Source organism: Phalaenopsis equestris, unplaced genomic scaffold, assembly GCF_001263595.1.
Source record: "Phalaenopsis equestris unplaced genomic scaffold, ASM126359v1 Scaffold000761, whole genome shotgun sequence".
Lineage (NCBI taxonomy): Eukaryota > Viridiplantae > Streptophyta > Magnoliopsida > Asparagales > Orchidaceae > Phalaenopsis > Phalaenopsis equestris.
This window is the reverse complement of record NW_018165201.1, coordinates 2,907,295-2,928,438: the sequence shown is the minus strand read 5'-3', so window position 1 is coordinate 2,928,438 and position 21,144 is coordinate 2,907,295. Positions and strand designations below refer to the sequence as shown.

Here is a 21,144-nt window from a genome sequence, read left to right as displayed (position 1 = left end):
GAGAGAGAGAGAGAGAGAGAGAGAGAGAGAGAGAGAGAAGAGCACTTACATACATTCCACATTATTTCTTATATTTAGTTATCTACCACTTAAATTTTTTAAATTACATCTTTTAATGCCCAAGTAAGGTGGAATAGATGCAATACATAAAACTTAGGTGTTAGATGTGTAAATACATAGTGGTATGTTTGTAATTCTTCCTATATATGATTGTTCATAAATGGCTAAAAATTCTATTTATTCAATCGGAGCATACAATTGATTGTTCCTTTGTGTGTGTCTTAGAGAGAGAGAGAGAGAGAGAGAGAGAGAGAGAGAGAGCCTATCATTGTTTACACTTCCTATTTCAATGCTAAGATTAAAGGAAATGTTGGAATGTCATCATTAGAAGCATGCATTTGTAGTATGAGATAATTGAGTAACTATTTTTCAACCTTCAAAAGCAAATATTTTTTCTAAATATATTTTCTCAATAGTTTGATTTAATATATCTACATTTTGATTAAATAATATTAACTTTGATTTTTAAATGAAGTTGAGAGAGAGAGAGAGAGAGAGAGATTTATGTTCTTATTGGTCGAATTGACAAAGAAGTTATTTTTTTCCTTACTTTCTTGTTATTTCAATATATTATTATAAAGTTTGGTCGATGAGAGAAACTTCACAAGATAATTCTAGGTATCAAATGATTTTCAATTCTTATTTTGTTTCAAGTCAAAATGAATATAATAATGAGATGAATCCGACAAGCCTAATATTGCATATATTTGATTTCATTAATGCACAAAGTATCTTAAAATAATGTATGATTACGGGGGCCAGTATTGACTATCTAAAAGGCTAATTTTATTTATTGTAGAAATGAATTGAATATCCATCTATAAAAAATTTACAAGTCGATCATACTTCTACAAATTACAATAAATTAATAGGCCCCAAGAAAGACTAACACCTATCATCGCTTCTAAGGCCGATCACAATTAACTCAAACACCATAATCCATTATAGCCAACAAAGCCAATGTATATCATTAACGCCCATCATCAACATCAACACCAACAATTGCTATCACTAAAAAAGAACTTACTTCTACACATTACAGTAAATTAATAGGCTGCAAGAAAGACTAACACCTATCATCGTTTCTAAGGTTGATCACGATTAACTCAAACACCATAGCCTATTATAGCCAACAAAGCCGATGTACATCATTAACACCCTTCATCAACATCAACACCAACAATTGCTATCACTAAAAAAATGATGTCTATTTACACTAATATTGATGTATATGGTCAATAATAATAATGATGATCATTTTGACTAATAATAATAATGATGTGGCAAAAAAAAATTGAAAATTGTCATTCAAATCAATATCTTATTAATTAGTATATAATTAACTGTCAAGTTTTGTCTATTGATTTTTGTCAGTTCTGTTTTTTTTTTTTTTAAGATGCGTTTGAATGACATGGTAAAAAAGCCTTCACTTGAGCAGATCTAAAACTAAATATATATATTAGATGTAATTTTAGTAGTAATATCTCTAGTAACAAAGTTATAACTAAGGGTGATCAAATCATTAAAAGGTACGAACGTTTTATTAAGCATGGGTCAAATCATTATAAAGAAGTGATGAGACTTGCAATGCTTTGGGGCGCATGATGTTGACCTTTAAAAGACAAACAAAATACAAAGTTAAGTTTTGTTGGGTGGAGAATGCATATGTGGATGAATGGCTTGACACTTGAGACAAAATGTGAAACAAATCTATCGTGAAAGTGTTGGTGTACTCCAACGGAAGACAAGATTATAGTTATGTAAGATAATTTGGCTGATGATTCGATCATGAGAGTAGATATTTTAGATTCGACTTATGTTAAGAAAGGTAAATGTAGAGCTAATAAGTGTTGCATATTATATAAAAAAAATGATCTTAATCTGTTACAATAAAATGAAAATATGACACTCAATAGGACACAATGGAGAAAAAAAAATTCATGTAGCCGACCCAACTTGATGGGATAAATGTTTGTTATTGTTGCATGTGAAGAGCTAGAATTTTTAAAATGCTACTTCCACTTAATTCATGCTATGAAATTTCAACATTTATAGATTTATTATCTAAACTAAAACAAAATAGAATGTAGAAATCAAATTTCTAGTCACTACTTACCATTGTTGTAAACGAATCGAGCTTAAGCAAGTCCCAAGTCTTTCAACATGGCTACTTAAGCAAAAAGTCAAAATCTATTACGTGTTTGACTATGTAAATGTAAATGAATCCATTCAAATATAAATATATGAATATGAGTATCCACAATCTCCCTCTCTCCCTCTCACTCTCGCGCGAACACACACAAATGCACGAGCGCACACACAAGAAAAGACGAGCATCATTTGACCAAAACAAGCAACACATCACAACCATAGCAATTCAACATATTCACCATTGTGCAAGGAAAAAAAAAAACCAAAGAAAAAAACCTTATTAAGAAATTCTTAATTTGTCTTTCTATACCATAACAACCCATAATAAATGTTCCATGCAACCACATTGCCAAACACATATATTTAAAATAGTAGATAATTAAAGAAGCACTCCTCAAGCCCTATCTTCCTCATCACTTTCCATACCAAAGCATTTGGTTGGGTTCAACGACGTCGTAGAATCATCAAATTCTTTCACCCCATGCTCATAAATAACATTTTCATTTGCCTTCTTTCTCGTTTGATTCTCCTTCATCCGCTTGTACTCGAGCATGCTCACAACCATTTTATAATTATTTTCTCGAGTAAATCGCCACCCTATAACCGGATCATTATCATAAGCCTACAAAAACAAGTCTCATTTACTTAGGAATAAATGAGTACATATTTGGGGGCATTTACATGCTTACCAACCAATTCTTATGTATTTGCATAAATTTGATAAATTTGACAAGAATGAGCCTAATAAAAAATCAAAAGGTGCCTAATTTCAATAAATCCGACCTTATATTGAAGGAGATAGCAAACAAAATGATGATCACAATACAACGAAAACAATCTTAATTCCGCGATGCAAACTGGTTTTGTAAATCCAGATTTACGTCATGAAAAAGACGGAACACGAGAAGAAAAGTAAGAACACGAAAAAACTCTATTTAACAATGCATTGGGTTAAATATACGTTCTTTTGATATTTGGCTGAGTTTTCACTAAATTCATGACTAAATTCCATCATAGCTATGCTATAAAACACCTCATAAATGAATAAAAAAATATAATTAATGTTAAAATATCATTAATTATTCAAATTAAATGAGATAAAATGTTTAATCAAATAAAAAAACCAAAATTAAAAAGGGTTTTTACATGCATATCACCCAAAACTTCAAATATAACATGCTCACCACCCAAACTTAAAAATTTACAATTCAACCACCCGAAACCTTTGTCCCTTCGAAACAACCACCCATAATCGATCGGTCGCCTGCGGCTGCCATACACCATCCATTTGTATTCCCCAAAAATTTCAACATTTTCACGATCGGACCATAATTTTCTAGCCCCTTTCCCATGAGTGAGCACTAGTGAGTGCTTTCCAAAACTTTTCCACTCTTTTCCAATTTTCTTCACTCAATTTGGAGGAATTTTTTCTCTTGTCTCTGTAAATTTCAAATCTTGTACATCCCTTCTCTCATCTTTTCATCATAATTGCCGGAGGCGGTCGATCAGCCACAGGGTGGCTGTTTCGAATGGGACGAAGGTTTCGACTGAATTATAAGTTTTAAGGTATAGGTGGTGACAATGTATATATTTGAAGTTTTCGAGAAAATATTGTTTCGTCAGTACATGCAGATGACTGACTGTCGGGCGACAACACGACATGCAGGCTGAGGTGATGCCCGGCCATGCCGAGCTGACGCCTGACACCAATTAAAAAAATAATAAAATAATAATAAAAAAAAAAGGAAATAGAAAACCTGAAGGATTTCATAAATGGCGTCGCGTATATCATCTTCATGAAAGCCGAGTGGAGTTAATTTAGCAATCGCTGCGTCCATACCACGAAACAAAAGAGGCGATGACAGTGAAGAAGGAAAGAGGAGAAAACCGGAACTAACCGCCGGAGAACATTTAAATCCATCGGAGAGAAGCGGCGGTTCGCCGGAGGAAGCGGCGGTTCGCCGGCGGAAGGCGGCGGTTCGTCGGCCCGAATGTGACCCGACGTTTCATTCTCGAGTTAAGTTGCTAATTACAGATAATTCTAGCATTTTTACATATAGTTTTGTGTAAAGACGTGACATTTACATACATACCACGCAATTCTTATGTATTTACATCTCTAACACTTAAAACTTTAATATTTATATTCATAAGCTCAAATACTTTAATATGATTAATTATTGGCCTTACATCCTTGAATCTTTCCTATTCATTTAAAAAGAGAAGCAGCAATTACCTACCAATCGCCGGAAACTTACAATTTACAAATCAACCACCCTCATTAAATCAATTTTTCAAATTCTCGCTCAAATATCAAAATTTTATGGTAAAACCTCAACCCATATTCTTTATCTTTTATCAAATTCACAATAGTTTGATCGTAGCGTGCATGAATAGATTGATTCAGTAGTTCAAAAGAATCATCTCGGTGATTAATTTATAAAAATCAGTATTTTGGGTGGCCAAATAAGAAACAGAATCAAAATATGAAGCTAATCACCTAATAATATCTGCAATTTTGAGATATTAAGGCTTCATTTTGATTGTAGAAAAATAAATGGAAACAAAAAAAAATGAAATAACGACGTAATAGTTTTCTAAGCTCGTTATGATCTGTAATCAATTATTTATGGTCTGTTTGGGACAACTTATTTAGTGCGGTTGCGTTTTGAAAACGCAGCTGGACTGTTTGGGTGGCAACTTATGCGTTTTGAAAACATTGAAAACAATGTTTTCACACTGCACATATCTACGTGCGGTGACAGTTTTCTGACAGCAGTCTGACTGTTCAAAAAAAAAAAAAATTTCTAATAGTCATCGTATCTAACTTATCAACGGATTATTTTTAATCAGTTTATGCCCCCAAACAGATTAATCATTTTATTTTTTTATTTTTAATTTTCATTTTCTCTCACTTAAATGCCTAAAGATTGCCAGATTGAATCAGTTCAGATCTGGCTTAAAATTTCACTATTACCCACTAGCAAAGCAATAACAAAATAGAAGGGTGGTTCTTGCAATTTACATAATATATGACACAATAACAAAATAGAAGGGCGTTTCTTGCAATTTACATGATATATATGTATAAATAAATAGTCCTTTGGTGATGTTATATAACTAGTACTGTGCATTTCATTTTCAAAGTGAGTTCTAAGAAAAAAAAAGGTCCTTCCAAATGTACCTGAATCACATCTGTGGCCTTGTTTGAACAACAAAAATCTTGCCATCTTTAACAACTCCCTCAATGTCTTGTGGAGATCCATAAAGCTCTTCGATCGCACCGCCTGCTCGAGCGATGCTCGCCAATATCGACTGCCGGAAACCTCCATCCATTATGAGCGGATCGGAAGTGTAGTCGAGCACGACGGCCTCTTCCTCGTCCATCGGAACACTGCAGGGTTCAATTAGTCAGTTTTCATCAGGCACCATAAATCTGGTTTATTGGTGTCATTAGGTAATTATGACAATATAGGATTTATCCTGTGGTAAATAATTGTGAAGATTATTGATGAATTTTTAATTGTAGTTAACTTATTAAACTTGTGGGGATTGAAATTTGGTGGCATATTGGGTTCATTTTGTCCTGAAATAATCCACATTACATGACAATTAAGAAATATAGCTGTTTTTTACATAATGCATTGTTCTGTATTCCATTTGTCACACAATTTCATTTGATAATCAGATTGAATGGAACAATCTTTCACAAAAAATCATGAGATATTGTATAGAGAAATCTAGAAATCAGTGATGCTTATGTTGCTGCATAACAAAAGAGTGAAGTGCCAAAAGAATCATCTTACTATTTACATCGCGTCATTTTAGTCCCAAAATTTTTAAAAATGTCAAACTAGTCCTTAACATTTTTTTAATATGGGTTGAAATGATCCTCAGAAAGGACAATTTTAACCCCAGTTAAAAGGGAAGGGACTAAATTGATACTTTTATGAGACTAAAATTGCACACTACAAAGAGTAGGAGAGTCGTTTTGACATTCTTCTCCATAACAAAATTTTCGGCGCAATTACATATGTAACATTAGAGTATTTTATATTGTTGAATCCAGAAGTGTCCGAGGAACACACCCAAGGTATAAAACATTATGCAGAGAGAGTTAAGAGAGAGTGTGTTGTAGAGAATCACAAGAATGCGTAACCCTTATTCATGGTATGGGCTCCCTATTTATAAGGATAGGCCTCAGTCTTACAAAATTACAAGTCAGCCCTCTTATCATTAGCTTCTAGAGGGGTTTTTTAGTAATTACAAAGATATTTGAATATAATAAAATTGACGGATTGATAATAGTCGATGAGAAGTTCGTCGGCCGTTTGCCTGACCTTAACTCCATCAATATTTGATCCAAAAATAAACAATCTACCAATCGACCTTAAGGTCGATCTTCATGGCGCGTCCTTACAATTGATCGATCCAAACACCTCCCTTACTAGCATTATGATCGATCGCGTCATCCTTCTGAGTCATTCATTCTGCATTGAGATCTGTGCTGACATATTTTGCGTACATATTTAGTTTCCCGATTTTCTTGTTCATTGGAAGCTACAAAGCACACAAAAACGAGAATCTTTTTAACATGTAAGAAATGATTGAATGTCATTACTGAACAACCCTAGATTTTCGTGTCCAAGTTGCTATAAATAAGTCATGGGGCGTGGAAAGTTTGCGCCTTCTCCTTTCCTTCTTACTCCTTGGAATTCCCATCTTTTTCTCTTCATATCTGCCACTACGTCCGGCGAATGAACATCATTTGCCGATAGGGACGCCCTTCTCAAACTATGAGTTACATGCAGGTGAAGCCCCGCAAACCAGACACGAAGCGAAAGTCGACAAGCAAAGTCTCTACAGGGGAAATGAGAAAGAAGAGGGTTGTGCTGAAACCACAAATTGAGTAGCGCGAGGAGCGAGCCTGGTTTTCGGGTTTCCTCGCGGACTCGTTGCAGGAGAAGGCTGCAGAGCAAATTGAAAGCCATTCAGACGTTCTCCTTATAGGGCACCCATCGGAGGTGAGTGTTTGACCAGAGGAAAATATGTTGAGATTTTCATACATATTTTATACTGTTTTTTATGATATTGCACTTTAAAGAAAGATATTTTTGATATTTTGTTGCTTTGTTGCAGGAACGATGAATTAGGATCATTGGAGCAAAAAGATACAAAAATGAGCGAATTTAGAGCGAAAAGAACCAAAATGTGAAGATTTGAACTAGGCCGCCGACGGCGGCCTCGACCTCGCTGACGACGAGTTTTTCCCAAGGCTACAAGACAAAATTCTCAGAAGTCTGCCAATGGCGAGCTTGACGGTTATGCCTACTCAAGCTTTGGATAAGGCCAAATTTTGAAGGGATGCTTAGGCAACTTTTGGGAAAGCTCATCCACAACTTTAAAAGACTATTTTGGCCGAAAATTGGAGAGCCAGGAGAAGGAGGGAAAGAATCTAGGGAGTAAAAGAGGTGCTAGAGAGAGTTCCTAGAGATTAGAATGTTCCAATATTGTGAGGAATTCCTCGAGAGATTGTAAGAGTTGAGGGAAAGTGAGAGATTTATTCTTCCTTCCTATTTCAAAGAGGAATTCTGTGTGTTGTAAAGAAAGAAAGAGATTCAGAGGAATTTCGAGGAGTGTTCTTGGGGAGAAACTATAGATAAGTTATTTACTTGTTGCAGTTTGTATGACTTTGATTTTATATATGAATTATGAGCTTTGTTGTGTTTTCCACATGAGATATGAGTAGGTTTCTCTGTCTTTCTCCTTGTCTTGAGATTTGTGAAATGGTGATTTGAATTGGTGAAACCATAAAAATGTTTAGAAATTGTGATGATCTTTTCACTTCGATCTTAATTTACTTTCAATCTGGTCAATTGATTTGTTAAAATATGTTGAGTTTTACAACTAAAGTAAAGATTACACCCAAGATTCAGGGAGGTCAAAACCCTTGGAAGTTGGATGCAAATAAATAGGGAAATATTATTATCGAGAGTAGAATTGGAGATTTTAGAGTGACAGACTAAAATTTCCAATTCGGTCCTATCGTTTTAGTGCTGAAGTGTAGATGTTAGCCCTCAGGTGAGGGGAATATGGGAGCTCCGAAATGAGAGCCGGTATCCTCCCAGCCTAGCCACAGATTCAGTAAACAAGCATAGGATTAGTCAATATTCTTTATGTCTGGACCAAAGGGTAAAGAATAGGTATGCTCATATTTGACACAATATAAATTGAACTAATTCATTTTATCCATTCACTATTATTTCTTGACAAGGAGAAGAATGTTTTCTTATATATTGAATATCACAATTAAACCCTACTTTATATCATTCATTATTTATTAGTTATTAAAATTATCTATTTATTTCAATTGCCTATTAGTGACAGATAAGCAAATTGAACGTCGTTGTTGTGATTAAAGTATTGCTTTTCTAAGGTCTTAGTCCGCAATTCTAAACTACTCCCTGTGGGATCGATATCTAAAACTCCATTAGAGCCCTATATTACTTGAGCAATACGTATACTTGCGTTGATAAATGTGACTTTAAAATTATTGAATATTTAATACGTCCATATTTATCTTATATTTTTAAGCATATAAAAAGTCGCTGTCAAAGTTTTTGGCGTCGTTGCCAGGGATTTAAATCTTCTAACAGCGGTATCAAATTCTTGTATTTTTAAGCATATATAAAGTCGTTGTCAGTGTTCCTGCCGGAGGAGAAAGAATGTTTGTTCAGGTTGTTGCGAGGGCTGTGGTTCCCCAAGGAGACCTTGAGGAGGCGTCGACCGAAGATGAGACATGACTTCGACCGACAAAGAGCAGCTTTTCCTCTAAGGGTAGAGGACTAGGGAGAGTTGGTGAGAGTGATTTTTCTTACACTACATCTGATTGGGGGCAAATTTTGGGTATATAGGTTGAATTGTCTTTTGTATCTCTTTTCTTGATGCGGTTACTAAAGTCTTGACTATCAATTCTATGTCGATAGATACCGATGCTAGTCTTGCGGATGATGCGTCCACAGTTGAGCAAATAACCCCAGAGGGAGTGGGCATTGCAGAACGGGGGGCATTGGGGCGAGGTGTTATGGAGCAGGGTGTCAAGTAGGGTGCTGAGGACTAGGGTGTTGAGGAGCAGGGCACTGAGCAAGGAAGGATAGAGGGAAACTTATCCCTTGGCAGGGGCAAGAGTGTGAGTTGTCAGGTTTCTTCCGGCGCTGCAAGGGAAGAAGAGGTGACTGGTTGGCACAGGGTGTCCTCCAACTTCATAGTGCCCCGCCTTGCTAAGATGGATGAGTGTTCCTTTGTTTTATGGGTTATCCTCGAGAGGATAGTGACGAAGGAATTACTGAAGTTCTGGAGAGAGTTGACCGGGTAGAGAAAAAAGTTATTGCACTTCACGAGGAGCTTGTCGTTTTACGGGGGGAGATGCTTGTCAATCGTAAGGAGATGACGCACTTGTGTTTGAAACTGTCGGTTGTTAAAGAGATCCTCGCTGCTTAGCCGAGGGATAGTCAGAATAACCTTTTCAAGCTGGACGTCGAGTTTATGTATGAACGGCTTCATCACTGAGGATTTATCTCGGGCGAAACTATGAACGATAGCTTAGTCAAGTTTTTTTCTTTTCTAGTTCTAACTGAGAGTTTGGCGTGATACCCCCTCTTTTTGTATATAAATAAAACAAAATATATTTTATGTTTTTGGTAATAATTACTTTGCTTCATATAACATGTAATCCCGTCATGTCAGTCTTGTCGACAGTGTTTTGACTTTCCCTATACTGCCCTTTCGTATATATATATACCTAGTTGCGCGACGACTGAGAGCCCTTGTCCTTTCCTCCTTTCTCTGGGTTTTGTTACCTCTCCTTTTCCTTATCTTTCTCTTGGTGCAATGTCTTGGGCTCCATGATTCGAAAGTTCTCTCAGGAATCATTTAGTTCGATTCTTGCTATAGAAATTTCAGTCCACTTTGTGGCGTAGGTAGAGGAGATCCAAGATAATTTCGTTTTGGACCCTATGAACCAATTGTTAGGCCTTGAGAACAAAGTGAAAGACAAGAAGACAAAATTCTTGATTGCCTTGTCTGCAAACGGTTGGGGAATCCGTACTTCTCCAACAAAGTGCAAGGTAAATAAAGTGAAGATCTTACTAGAGAATGTTCGAGATCATAGGGAACTAATTGAGGGTCAGCACCTCTCTTTATTTCAAAACCTTGGTTGAACGCATGATTCGTCTAGATAGTGCTGATACCATGACCGAGGACTTGTGGAGTTGGGTCGACAACAACGAGGTTGCTCGGGAAAAAGCTGTTGGAGAGAGGGTAGCCATAAGAAGGCCCCGGGGAAGAAGTGTTTCTCCTCCACTAAGCAAAGTTAAGGAACAATCTAACTTCATTAGGTGGGCGAGGGGATGCTAAAGGTTAGTGTGACCTACTTTCTTACTTGTTTGTGTGTGAAATGCACTTTTGTCTTGTATAATTTGTTAGATACTTCAGAGGGAAGCAAGAGAGATTCTTTATCATCGCCCAATATTCCGGACTCCGGGGGTCCGCTAGTGCATCCGTCGGTTAGAGAAGTTTCGGTAGCAGCGAGGGAGACCTTGTTTATAGTTTTGTAGGAGCGAGGTGAGGCGAGTCGTGCCTACCATCCCATCTTTTTTTGGACCGATTCTGAGAAACGAGGGGCCACAGAGGTGATGGAGAGTGACGTCCCCCAAAGGGAAGGAAAGACTCCTGTCCCTAATAAAGGCTTGCCCCTTCCTCCTATGCAAAAGAGGGCGGTTCCGCCTGAGTGGGCATTCTTGCACGATGAAGGAGCCGAAGTTCGGACGAGCGATCACTACGCTCTTATTGACAGGGACCAAGTGGTTCCCAAACACTCGTCTGAATGGGGACTATCCCTCGATTCTGATGAAAATGTTATGGTCTCCTGCCTTCAAGAAGAGTTTGAGGTCGATGGATAGAAGAGACATATTCCAAGTGGCCGATCGATATCATGTCCTTGCTGGGAGGCTTCGCACTTCCAGGGGCTTCTCTTGGATAGAGCCGAAGAGGAGACCAGAATGTCCACTTTGCAGACACGAAAGTTGAAACACAGAGTTGATATGGCGAAAGAGAAGTTGAAACTTTCGGTCGAGGAGAGAAAATTCGATGCTCAACAGCATGAGGTTCAAGTGGCAGCCCTTCCGAAGGAAAATGAAAAAAATGAAAGTGAAAATGTCTTCGATGATTACTTGGGAGGCATACGTCGAGGGACTTTCTCGTCAGATTGCAGTCGACACTTCTCTTGCAATCGAATGGTTTGTAAAGCATAAGTCGGTTGACCCCAAGTGGTAGAATATGGAGGATTTTGGGACACTTCATTCGGATTGAGAGGGTGGAGGAGACTCGGCGCACGAGAAGGTTGATGGTGTTGAGGGTGCGGAAGGAACTAGAGAGGTGGACTCTGGAGAGTCTTCAAATGTCCAGGGTTAAAGCGACCCTTTTTGTATCCTTTTGTCCTCTTTTGTTTTCTTTTGTTTCATTGTAAGGAAGAATCTCATTTGTGAACAAAATTTTATGATATAAGGAACCTTTTGAGGCTAGAGGCTATTACCTCAGCATTTTCTCCTGACTATTGCTCGAATGTATAGCGATTTGTTACTTGTTATGAGTTGTTGGCGAGTGTGTGTATATATGCATGTGTTAGTCGTGATCTGATGTATTTCTTATGTATACACCCCTTGCAAAGCTTGTCGTTATCTGGTGTTAATGTTGTAATTCGGGCTCAGGACGGTCGTTTACATATCCTTTGAGGAGCTTATTATTGTCGGTTGTCGAGACGTCTCGTATGCTGCCAGAGCTTATCGCTGCCTGGTGTTAACATTATAATTCAGGCTCAGGACGATCGTTTACCCACCCCTCACGGAGCTTGTCGTTGTCGGGTGTCGAAATGTCCCATAGGCCGAGCTTGTTGTTGTAGGGTATTAACGTTATAATTCGGGCTCAAGATGATCGTTTACACACCTCTCATAGAGCATGTCACTGGCGGGTGCCAAAATGTCTCATAGGCCGCTGACGATCGTTGGACACCCCTCGCGGAGCTTGTCGTTGTCGGATGCGAAATATCCCATAGGCCGTTGGCGATCATTGGACACCACTCACAGAAATTTTCACTGACGTGTGTTAAGGTTATAATTTGGGCTCAAGATGATCGTTTACACACCATTCGCAGATCTTGTCGCTGTCGGGTGCTGAAACATCCCATAAACCGCTGACAATCGTTACGCTGATTGATTAATTTTAATCTCGCGGTGCCAGTTTCCCACGCGTGACAGTGTCAGTTCCTAGAGCGTAACAATGTCAGTTCCCCGAGTGCGTAAAGAAATTAAACGAATAAAATATTGTCCGAGAGATGTTGAATATGAAAATTCCAAACTTTTATATGCCATGCATGTAAAAAAACCCTTTCATTACATTGAGGCCTTTTGAAAGAAAGGAAGGGTTATATAAAACAACTATAACAGTGTTTCTTCTATATGTAGGGATAATTTTAAGGAAAAAACTTCTTTAGATCGTCACCGCTCCAAATTCGAGGGACAGCGTTTCCTGCGATCGCCTTTAGCTTGTATGCCCCGAGCTCATGATATAGGGCTCATTCCAAGTTTGATCCAGCTTCCCAATTGCCTGCTCCCTGACGGCGAGGTCGACTTTTTTCAGTACCAAGTCTTTTGGGGCAAACTTATCCTCGCAAATATGTTTGTTGAAAAATTTGGCTATCCTTCGCTTGATTTCTTCTTATCGAAAGGCTGCGGCCCGATTCTCCTAGACAAGGTTTAGGGATAGCTTGACTCCTTCACCGTTCACCTCACACCATTCTTCTAGGTCTTCCTCGTTGAATGTCGAGGCGGAGAGTATCTTCTAGCTGTGGTTGTTGTATATGACCGATAGCATGTCTTCCATTTCGTAAGACAACATAAAATGAGTTTTCCCAGTGAACGGGGATGATGTCGTCTGAATCCCCTAGAGTACGAAAGGGATTAGGTCTGCCCATTTGCCCTTTTGCTCATTCTACATTTTTTCTTAGTAAATTTAGAATGAATTTGATTTCAGCCTCTGCTTGTCCGTTAGTTTGAAGGTGATGTACGAAGACAAATTTGAGGTTGATCATCTAACTCTTGTAGGGAATTGCAGGGTAGGGAAATTATGTTTCATTATCTGTAACGATGACGAGGGGTAATCTATATCGGTAAATCAGGTAGGTACAGATGAAGTTCCAGACTACCTCCACCGTTATGTGTACCAGGGGCTTTGCTTCTACTCACTTAGAGAAATAATTGACGGCCACTAGTAAGAACTTCCACTGTCCTCTCGATAAGGGAAAATGTCTAAGGATGTTGAGGCCCCACATGGAGAACGACCAAGCGCTAATGATCAGATGAAGCTTTTGGGCTGGTTTGTGACTGGCTGGTGGTGCAATGGTTCGTATTTCTGACATTGCGTGCATATACGAGAGTATTCTCCGACGTCTTTAAGCAAGTTCGACCAGAAGTAACACTCTTTATATTCGGTAAACTAGCGTCTTTCCTTCGGAATGACTCCCTCACTCCTGTCGTGAACTTCCTGGAGTACGTCTTCAACTTCATCTTCCCCAATGCACTTTAGGTACAAGGACGTGGTTGAATTCCTGAAGAATTTTTCTTTGACTAGTAGGTACTAGACAGCTTTACATTTAAATCTCCTACGATTAATGTTCCTCGCCAATCTCCCCCGTGCTTAGGTAGCGGATGTATGGGTTCATCAAGCTTTTCCTCTTCTCCTGAGGAATCTCCATCGCCAGTGGTTCCTCGATTGATGGTCAACCAAGTCTTTGAGGCTGTCCTCCTAGATGAAGGCTTCGGGATGGTTCTTCGACCTGGTTTTCCTCACTTCGGACATTCTCAATTTTAAAGGAGGATAACCGACCAACCTTCATCTTCACCTTCCCTAGACACTTTGTCATGATCTCGTCCCTAGTTTCAAATTCTCCGTTGATCTGGTTCACTATAAGTTGTGAATCGACATTTACCATTATGTGAAGAACTCCCATCTTCGAAGCCAGGCGAAGTCCAGCAACCAAAGCTTCATATTTTGCATGGTTGTTAGTCAACGAAAAATTTGTCTTGATTGAGTGATAGATGTTTTCCCTTATGGGGCTGCATAAGAAAATTCCAAGTCCAGCGCTCGATCGGTTGGAGGGTCCAAACTAATTCGTCGATCGCCCAATCTTCGTTAGCAACCCTTAGTACAGAGAAGTCTGCAAGGAAATATGCAACAGTCTGCGCCTTTATTGTCGTTCGGGAGATGTATGAGATGACGAACTCGCTGATTTCCACAACCTATTTGAGTAGTCGACTGGAATGCTTGGGCCTTGTGTGGATAGACTTTAGTGGGTGGTTTGTGATGATTTGTGTGGGATGTACCTGGAAATACAGTCGGAGTCTCCATGCTGAAATGACCTAGGCGAAGGTCAGTTTCTCCATTACAGGGTATCGAAGTTTGGTGCTTTTGAGGATCTAGGTAGTATAGTACACTGTATGTTGTTTTTGAGTTCTTCTTTAACCAAGACAGAACTGACAGCTTCAGAGCCGACTCCAAGATAAAGGTAAAGTTTTTCCTTCGATTTTGAACTCTAAAGGAGAAGAGGAGAGGCGAGGAATTGCTTGATGCTCTTGAAGGCCTCCTTGCATTCTAGTGTTTATTCGAAGCATTTGGCTTTCTCGAGTAATTTGAAGAATGGGACCCACTTATCATCTGACTTGAAAATGAACCTGCTCAAACCCGCAATCCGACCGACCAGTTTCCGGATTTCTTTGGTATTTTTAGGGTGGATATGTCGAGGAGCGCTTGGATCTTTTCCGAGTTAACTTTTATGCCTTCAGGGGTTAGCAAGTACCCCATGAATTTGACTGTCGTGGCTACAAAGATACATTTCAGTTGGTTTAATTTCATGTTCAATTTTTTAAGTTTTAGAACGATTTTTTTTAGATCTTCAATGTATTGCTCGGTTGACCGACTCTTAACTAGCACATCATCAACATACAACTCAATATTTCTTCCCTTCTGATTAGCAAAATATACATTCATGAGGCGTTGGTAAGTCTCCCCCGCATTCTTAAGCCAAAAGGACATTACATTATAACAATAGGCTCCCCAACTAGTAATAAAAGAGATTTTTTTTACATCAGCAGGATGAATTTTAATCTAGTGATACCCGAAGAACGCGTCGAGGAAGCTTAGGACTAAATGGCCGACGTCGAAAGCATCAGTGCATCGATCCTTGGAAGTCCACACACATCCTCATTTTTTCGTTAGCCTCCTGCACCATCACCACATTGAAGTCCTAGGTGGGGTATTGCACCTCTAGAATGTATCCTGCCTCTTTTAACTTTCGTAGCTTCCCCGAATGGGTCTCTTCAATCTCAAGACCGAGCTTCTAATCTTTTGCTTTATGGGCCGACCCGATAGATCGACGTTCAAACTGTGACAGGAAGCATCGATCGGCACGCCTACAAATTCAGCGGTCGTCCATGCGAACACATCCTGATTTTCTTTGAAGGTTTGAATTAGCAACTCACTATGTTTTGCATCAAAAGCTTCACTTATCAAAAAACATTTACCTGCCTTCCCCTCGATAGTTGGGACTTCACGGGTGATCTCATTGGTCTCGAGGCCACATTCCCTTGCATTCTGGATGTCCAGAAAGAATCATGTTCCATGTTGCATATGGCTCGCAAGTAGCAAACTCGTGACTGTTCCATATCACCTCTGACTGTGATGATTTCTCCGTCTCCCCACAGAAGAGGACAGGAGGGGGGGGGGGGGGGGGGGGGGGGGGGAACGAAAAGCAATTTACGCTGACGGGGTATTTCCCCCAGCTTAATGGGAGCCCGATTACCCCCAACGCTTCCTTCCTTTCGCCTGAGAATCCATACAGTGGTCCGACCGATAAAGTCATCCGATCGGAAATGAGACTCAGTTTGTCGAATACCTGCTTGAACAGTACATTCACAGAGCGCTCAATATCGATGAGGACGCTTCCAACTTGATAATTATTTATTATTTTCATTATCACAATAGCATCGTTATATGGATTTCCCTTCGGGAGTAGATCCTCATCAGTAAAGTAAATAGGCGGGCGACCCTAGGGTTTCGGGGAAAAGACTGCGACGCAAAGTTTTCCTGTTTGTTGTCTCTTCTTATTTACCCTCCTAGGTGATTCTCTTCCTCCAAAGATTGCAGTTACGTACCCCGCGATCCAAATAGATTTGGTGCGGATGGGTCTGTCTGTTGTTCTTCTCGTGGGAGCTTTGCCCTGCCTCTGAGTCTCGGCTCTAGGAGTGACAATTCTTTTAGCTTCCCCTGCTTTATCAACTCTTCGATCAGGTTCTACAGTGCCTGCATTCCTTTGTCTCATGCCCGTGATCTCTATAATATTTGCAATACTTCCTGCTATCTCGAAGAAAGGCGCTGACTCTCATCGGGGTTGCCTTTCTAAAAAATTTCTTATCTTGAATGGTGTTCACTATTTCTGCCATGAACACCCTCAGTGGAGTTTCTTGAGGGACCCTAGGATTACCTTGAGATTCATGATCCACAGAAGAGGACAGGAGGGGGGGGGGGGGGGGGGGGGGGGGGGAACGAAAAGCAATTTACGCTGACGGGGTATTTCCCCCAGCTTAATGGGAGCCCGATTACCCCCAACGCTTCCTTCCTTTCGCCTGAGAATCCATACAGTGGTCCGACCGATAAAGTCATCCGATCGGAAATGAGACTCAGTTTGTCGAATACCTGCTTGAACAGTACATTCACAGAGCGCTCAATATCGATGAGGACGCTTCCAACTTGATAATTATTTATTATTTTCATTATCACAATAGCATCGTTATATGGATTTCCCTTCGGGAGTAGATCCTCATCAGTAAAGTAAATAGGCGGGCGACCCTAGGGTTTCGGGGAAAAGACTGCGACGCAAAGTTTTCCTGTTTGTTGTCTCTTCTTATTTACCCTCCTAGGTGATTCTCTTCCTCCAAAGATTGCAGTTACGTACCCCGCGATCCAAATAGATTTGGTGCGGATGGGTCTGTCTGTTGTTCTTCTCGTGGGAGCTTTGCCCTGCCTCTGAGTCTCGGCTCTAGGAGTGACAATTCTTTTAGCTTCCCCTGCTTTATCAACTCTTCGATCAAGTTCTACAGTGCCTGCATTCCTTTGTCTCATGCCCGTGATCTCTATAATATTTGCAATACTTCCTGCTATCTCGAAGAAAGGCGCTGACTCTCATCGGGGTTGCCTTTCTAAAAAATTTCTTATCTTGAATGGTGTTCACTATTTCTGCCATGAACACCCTCAGTGGAGTTTCTTGAGGGACCCTAGGATTACCTTGAGATTCATGATATTGAAACAATCGGTGGTGCGGAGCCTTCACTGGCCTCCTTTGATAGCACGACCATATGATCGGTCGTAGAGTTTGTCTAGGCGGCCTTCAGTTGCCTTGTTATGGCGTCTTCTAGTGTCTTTGTTCAGCGGGTTCCAACAACTCGGCCAAGCTCGGCCAAGCTCTGCAGTTATGAGAGGTCGAAGCGGAACCTCCTGAACTCACCCCTTGTATCAACACGACCTGGCCCATGTCAAATTTCAGGTCTTTCACATCTAGTGTTTCCCTCTGGAATTGGGCGATGAACGATCGCAAGCTCTCGTTGGCCCCCTGCTGCAGTTGTCATAGGTGTCATGGATGTCGTCCGCGCGTCCGAGGCCGCAAAGCTTTGGCGAACTGCGATAAGAAGAGTCTCCTGAACTCCGCAAAACAGGTGATTACCTCTGCGAGTAACCCATCAAACCACCTTAGCGCAAATAATCTCAACATCGTAAAGAATAACTTGCACTTAAGAGCGTCAGAGGTTTTTAACAGGTATATGGACGATTCAAATGATGTGAGGTGGTCATTAGGATCCAACCGCCCTTTGTACGGTTCTAAGGTGGGCATCTTGAACTTCTCCAGGGTTTCAGCTCCTGAGACCTATAGGGAGAAGGCATTTTCCGGCTGCTGCTTTATCTCAGTCCATGCTTATCGATTCCTCTTCTCCACAGGGACGAATTTGAAGCTGTCTTGATACAACCCATCGGGTTTCTCTTGCAGGTGGATCACTCTCCTTCAATTGTTTGACGGAGGCTCCCCTTGAGGGGGGTTAAGTACTTTTTGTTGTGTCGGTTCTCCTTCTGGAATCCAGATTGCTCCCAAGGCAGCTACGGCTCTAAGCACCTCTGTAAATTGTCCTGATATTTAGCTGATGATATGGGTTCTCAAATATTGCAGACCTTGTTGAACAAATTCCTCCATGAAGTCCCTAGTACATCCTGCTTCTACCATGTTTCTTTGACTGAATTCTCCCTATTGTTGTCACTGGGCATTCTTGTTGACGACATGTTTCCACGCTCACCACACCTTAAACGATGTTGAATCCAAAAGTGTCCAGGAAACACACCCAAGGTATAAAATGTTTGCAGCGAGATTTAAGAGAGAGAGTGTAGTAGAGAATTACAAGAATGTGTAACCCTTATTCATGGTGTAGGTCCCTATTTATAGGGATAGACTTCAGTCTTAAAAAATTACAAGTCAATCCCCTTATCATTAGCTTTTAGAAGGGTTATTTAGTAATGACAAAGATATTTGAATATAATAAGCATGTCAGATTAGTGTCGGTCGGCAAGAAGTCCGTTGGTTGTTTATCTGACCTTAATTCCATCGATATTTGATCCAAAACTCAACAATCTACCAATCAACCTTAAGGTCGATGGTCATCCGGTGGGAAATCTTCAGGCATGTCCTTACGATCGATTGATCCAAACGCCTCCCTTGCTAGCATTACTTCATCAATCCCTAGGAATGTCGATCGATCGTGTCATCCTTCTGAATCGTTCGTTCTACTTTGAGATCCGTGTTGACATATTTTTTGTATATATAAAACTAACACACAACTACTTCCATTTACAATAATATCGTTACAACCAAAATCTCCAAGAGCATAGGAAAACCTGGACCAAAAGACCAATATTTTTTTTTTCACTTGCAACAAATTCTCTACGAGTTAAATTTTGATGGGCTAAAATACATATATTTACTAGTCATCTTTTTACTAGGTAGGATATTAGATATGTAAACAAGGAAGATTTATATAGTATGACAATTACTTTTGCCTAAAAATCTTCCTAAATTTTATTTTTTATATTTCTACCACCCAAATCCTTTATATTACATCACTATTTTATCTTCTAAAACCGAAATACACCCTCTCATGCATAAATAAGGTGGTATATATGTAAAAATTGAAGTTTAGGTGTTAGATATGTAAATACATAGGATTTGAATGGTATGCATGTAAATCTTCCTTAATGCAGAGTTCCACACTAAAACTTTCACAGCATGTATAATCTGCAAAAAACCAGAAGAATATACAAATTTACCTATCATATAAGCCTGCACCAGCATATCCTTCCAAATCTTCACCATTTGAATCTGACCTGAATATAATGGACCGTTTAATGAAGAGGCCAATAGGTTTACTAGGAAAACCAATTACCTGTAAAGTAAAAAAATATGAAATTTCACAACGGGGAGAAAGAATGAAACAAAATTATAAAATTGAAATCGAAACATACCTTCGGAGAGTTGAGGTCATTTTTGTTACAAATAAAGCTAAGAGCTCGACCCGGATAGGCGCCAACGAGAGTTTCTCCCAGTCCTTTAACCACCTGCGAAAGCCTTAATTTTAACAACTGTGTAGCAAAGGGTTCTCTCTACAAGCTGTAATTGAATATTTACATATATGTCACTTAGGGGTGCAAGTGCGTCAAGCAAAATTGTGAGCCGGCTCGAGCTCGGCTCGATAAGTGGCTCGTGAACTAAACTCGATGAGCTAATAAGCCAAGCTCAAGTCAGCCCCGACTCGACTCGTTAGCTCGTAAGCTGACTCGTTTAAAAAAATATTAACAAAAATATACTCAAATATATTAAATTTCAAAAATTTTATCTTTAAAGTATTAAAATTGTTAAGAATTTTTTTTTTTTTTTTGTATATTAGGAGATTTCTTATTATTTATCCCCTAATTGTTTATTATACTAATCAACTTATTATAAAGTTATTTAAAATTAATATTATTTTCTCACTTTTTAGATTAAACAAGCTCGCTCGCGAGCCGGCTCGAACTCTTAGACTTAAGCTCAAGCTCGAGCCTCGATAAAATTAAACAAGCTCAAGCTCAAGCCGAGGCAGCTCGAGCTCGACTCGACTCGTTTGCACCCCTAATGCCACTCAATTTATATATATTTACATATTTAACACCTAAACATAAATTTTTTCATATATATGGCGCCTCACCCACGCATGAAAAGGTGCATTTCACTTTTTAAAAATCAAAATAATGGTGTTTTTGATGTGATATGAAAGATTTTGGTAGTATAAATGTAAAAAAGTAAAGTTTTGATTACAAATATGTAAATACATAGGAATTGGGTGGTATGACCGTAAATGCCCCAACTAAACAAAGGGACATTTACCAATTCTTATGTGTTTACATATCTGACACAAGAATTCATAGTTACATGCATACCACTCGAATCTTTAATTTACTTCTTGATCATTTACTCTCATAGTTAACTCTCCTTTTTGAACATCTATCATAGCTTTTCCAGTAGCTAAAAATGGTCTCCCTAAAATGATAGGTATTTCTTTATCTTCCTCCATATCTAAAACAATGAAATCCACATGAAAGATAAATTTATCAACTTTTACTAACATATCTTCTATCACTCCCTTAGGATATGTAACTAAAAGATTTGCTAATTAAAGAGTTACAGAAGTAGGTGAGACCTCACCTAATCCTAATCTTTTGAAGATTGATAGAGGCATAAGATTAATGCTG

The 21,144-nt window shown here is 39.3% G+C and overlaps 1 protein-coding gene across 3 annotated transcripts in view; it reads right to left on the bottom strand.

The window, feature by feature from the left end:
• Window positions 1-2,362: 2,362 nt before the first annotated feature.
• LOC110030854 (alpha-glucan water dikinase, chloroplastic) overlaps window positions 2,363-21,144 on the bottom strand; it is a 132,960-nt gene continuing 114,178 nt past the window's right edge. Inside the window, exons 33-36 of one of the 3 annotated variants that reach the window (XM_020733796.1) lie at window positions 19,882-19,974; window positions 19,687-19,802; window positions 5,396-5,605; window positions 2,363-2,833 (exon numbers count right to left, since the gene is read on the bottom strand). In XM_020733796.1, coding sequence (XP_020589455.1) covers window positions 5,401-5,605; window positions 19,687-19,802; window positions 19,882-19,974 — 414 coding nt within the window. In that variant the 3' untranslated portion in view covers window positions 2,363-2,833; window positions 5,396-5,400. The remainder of the gene's footprint in view (window positions 2,834-5,395; window positions 5,606-19,686; window positions 19,803-19,881; window positions 19,975-21,144) is intronic. The other 2 variants (XM_020733797.1, XM_020733798.1) reach the window with 2 other exon arrangements.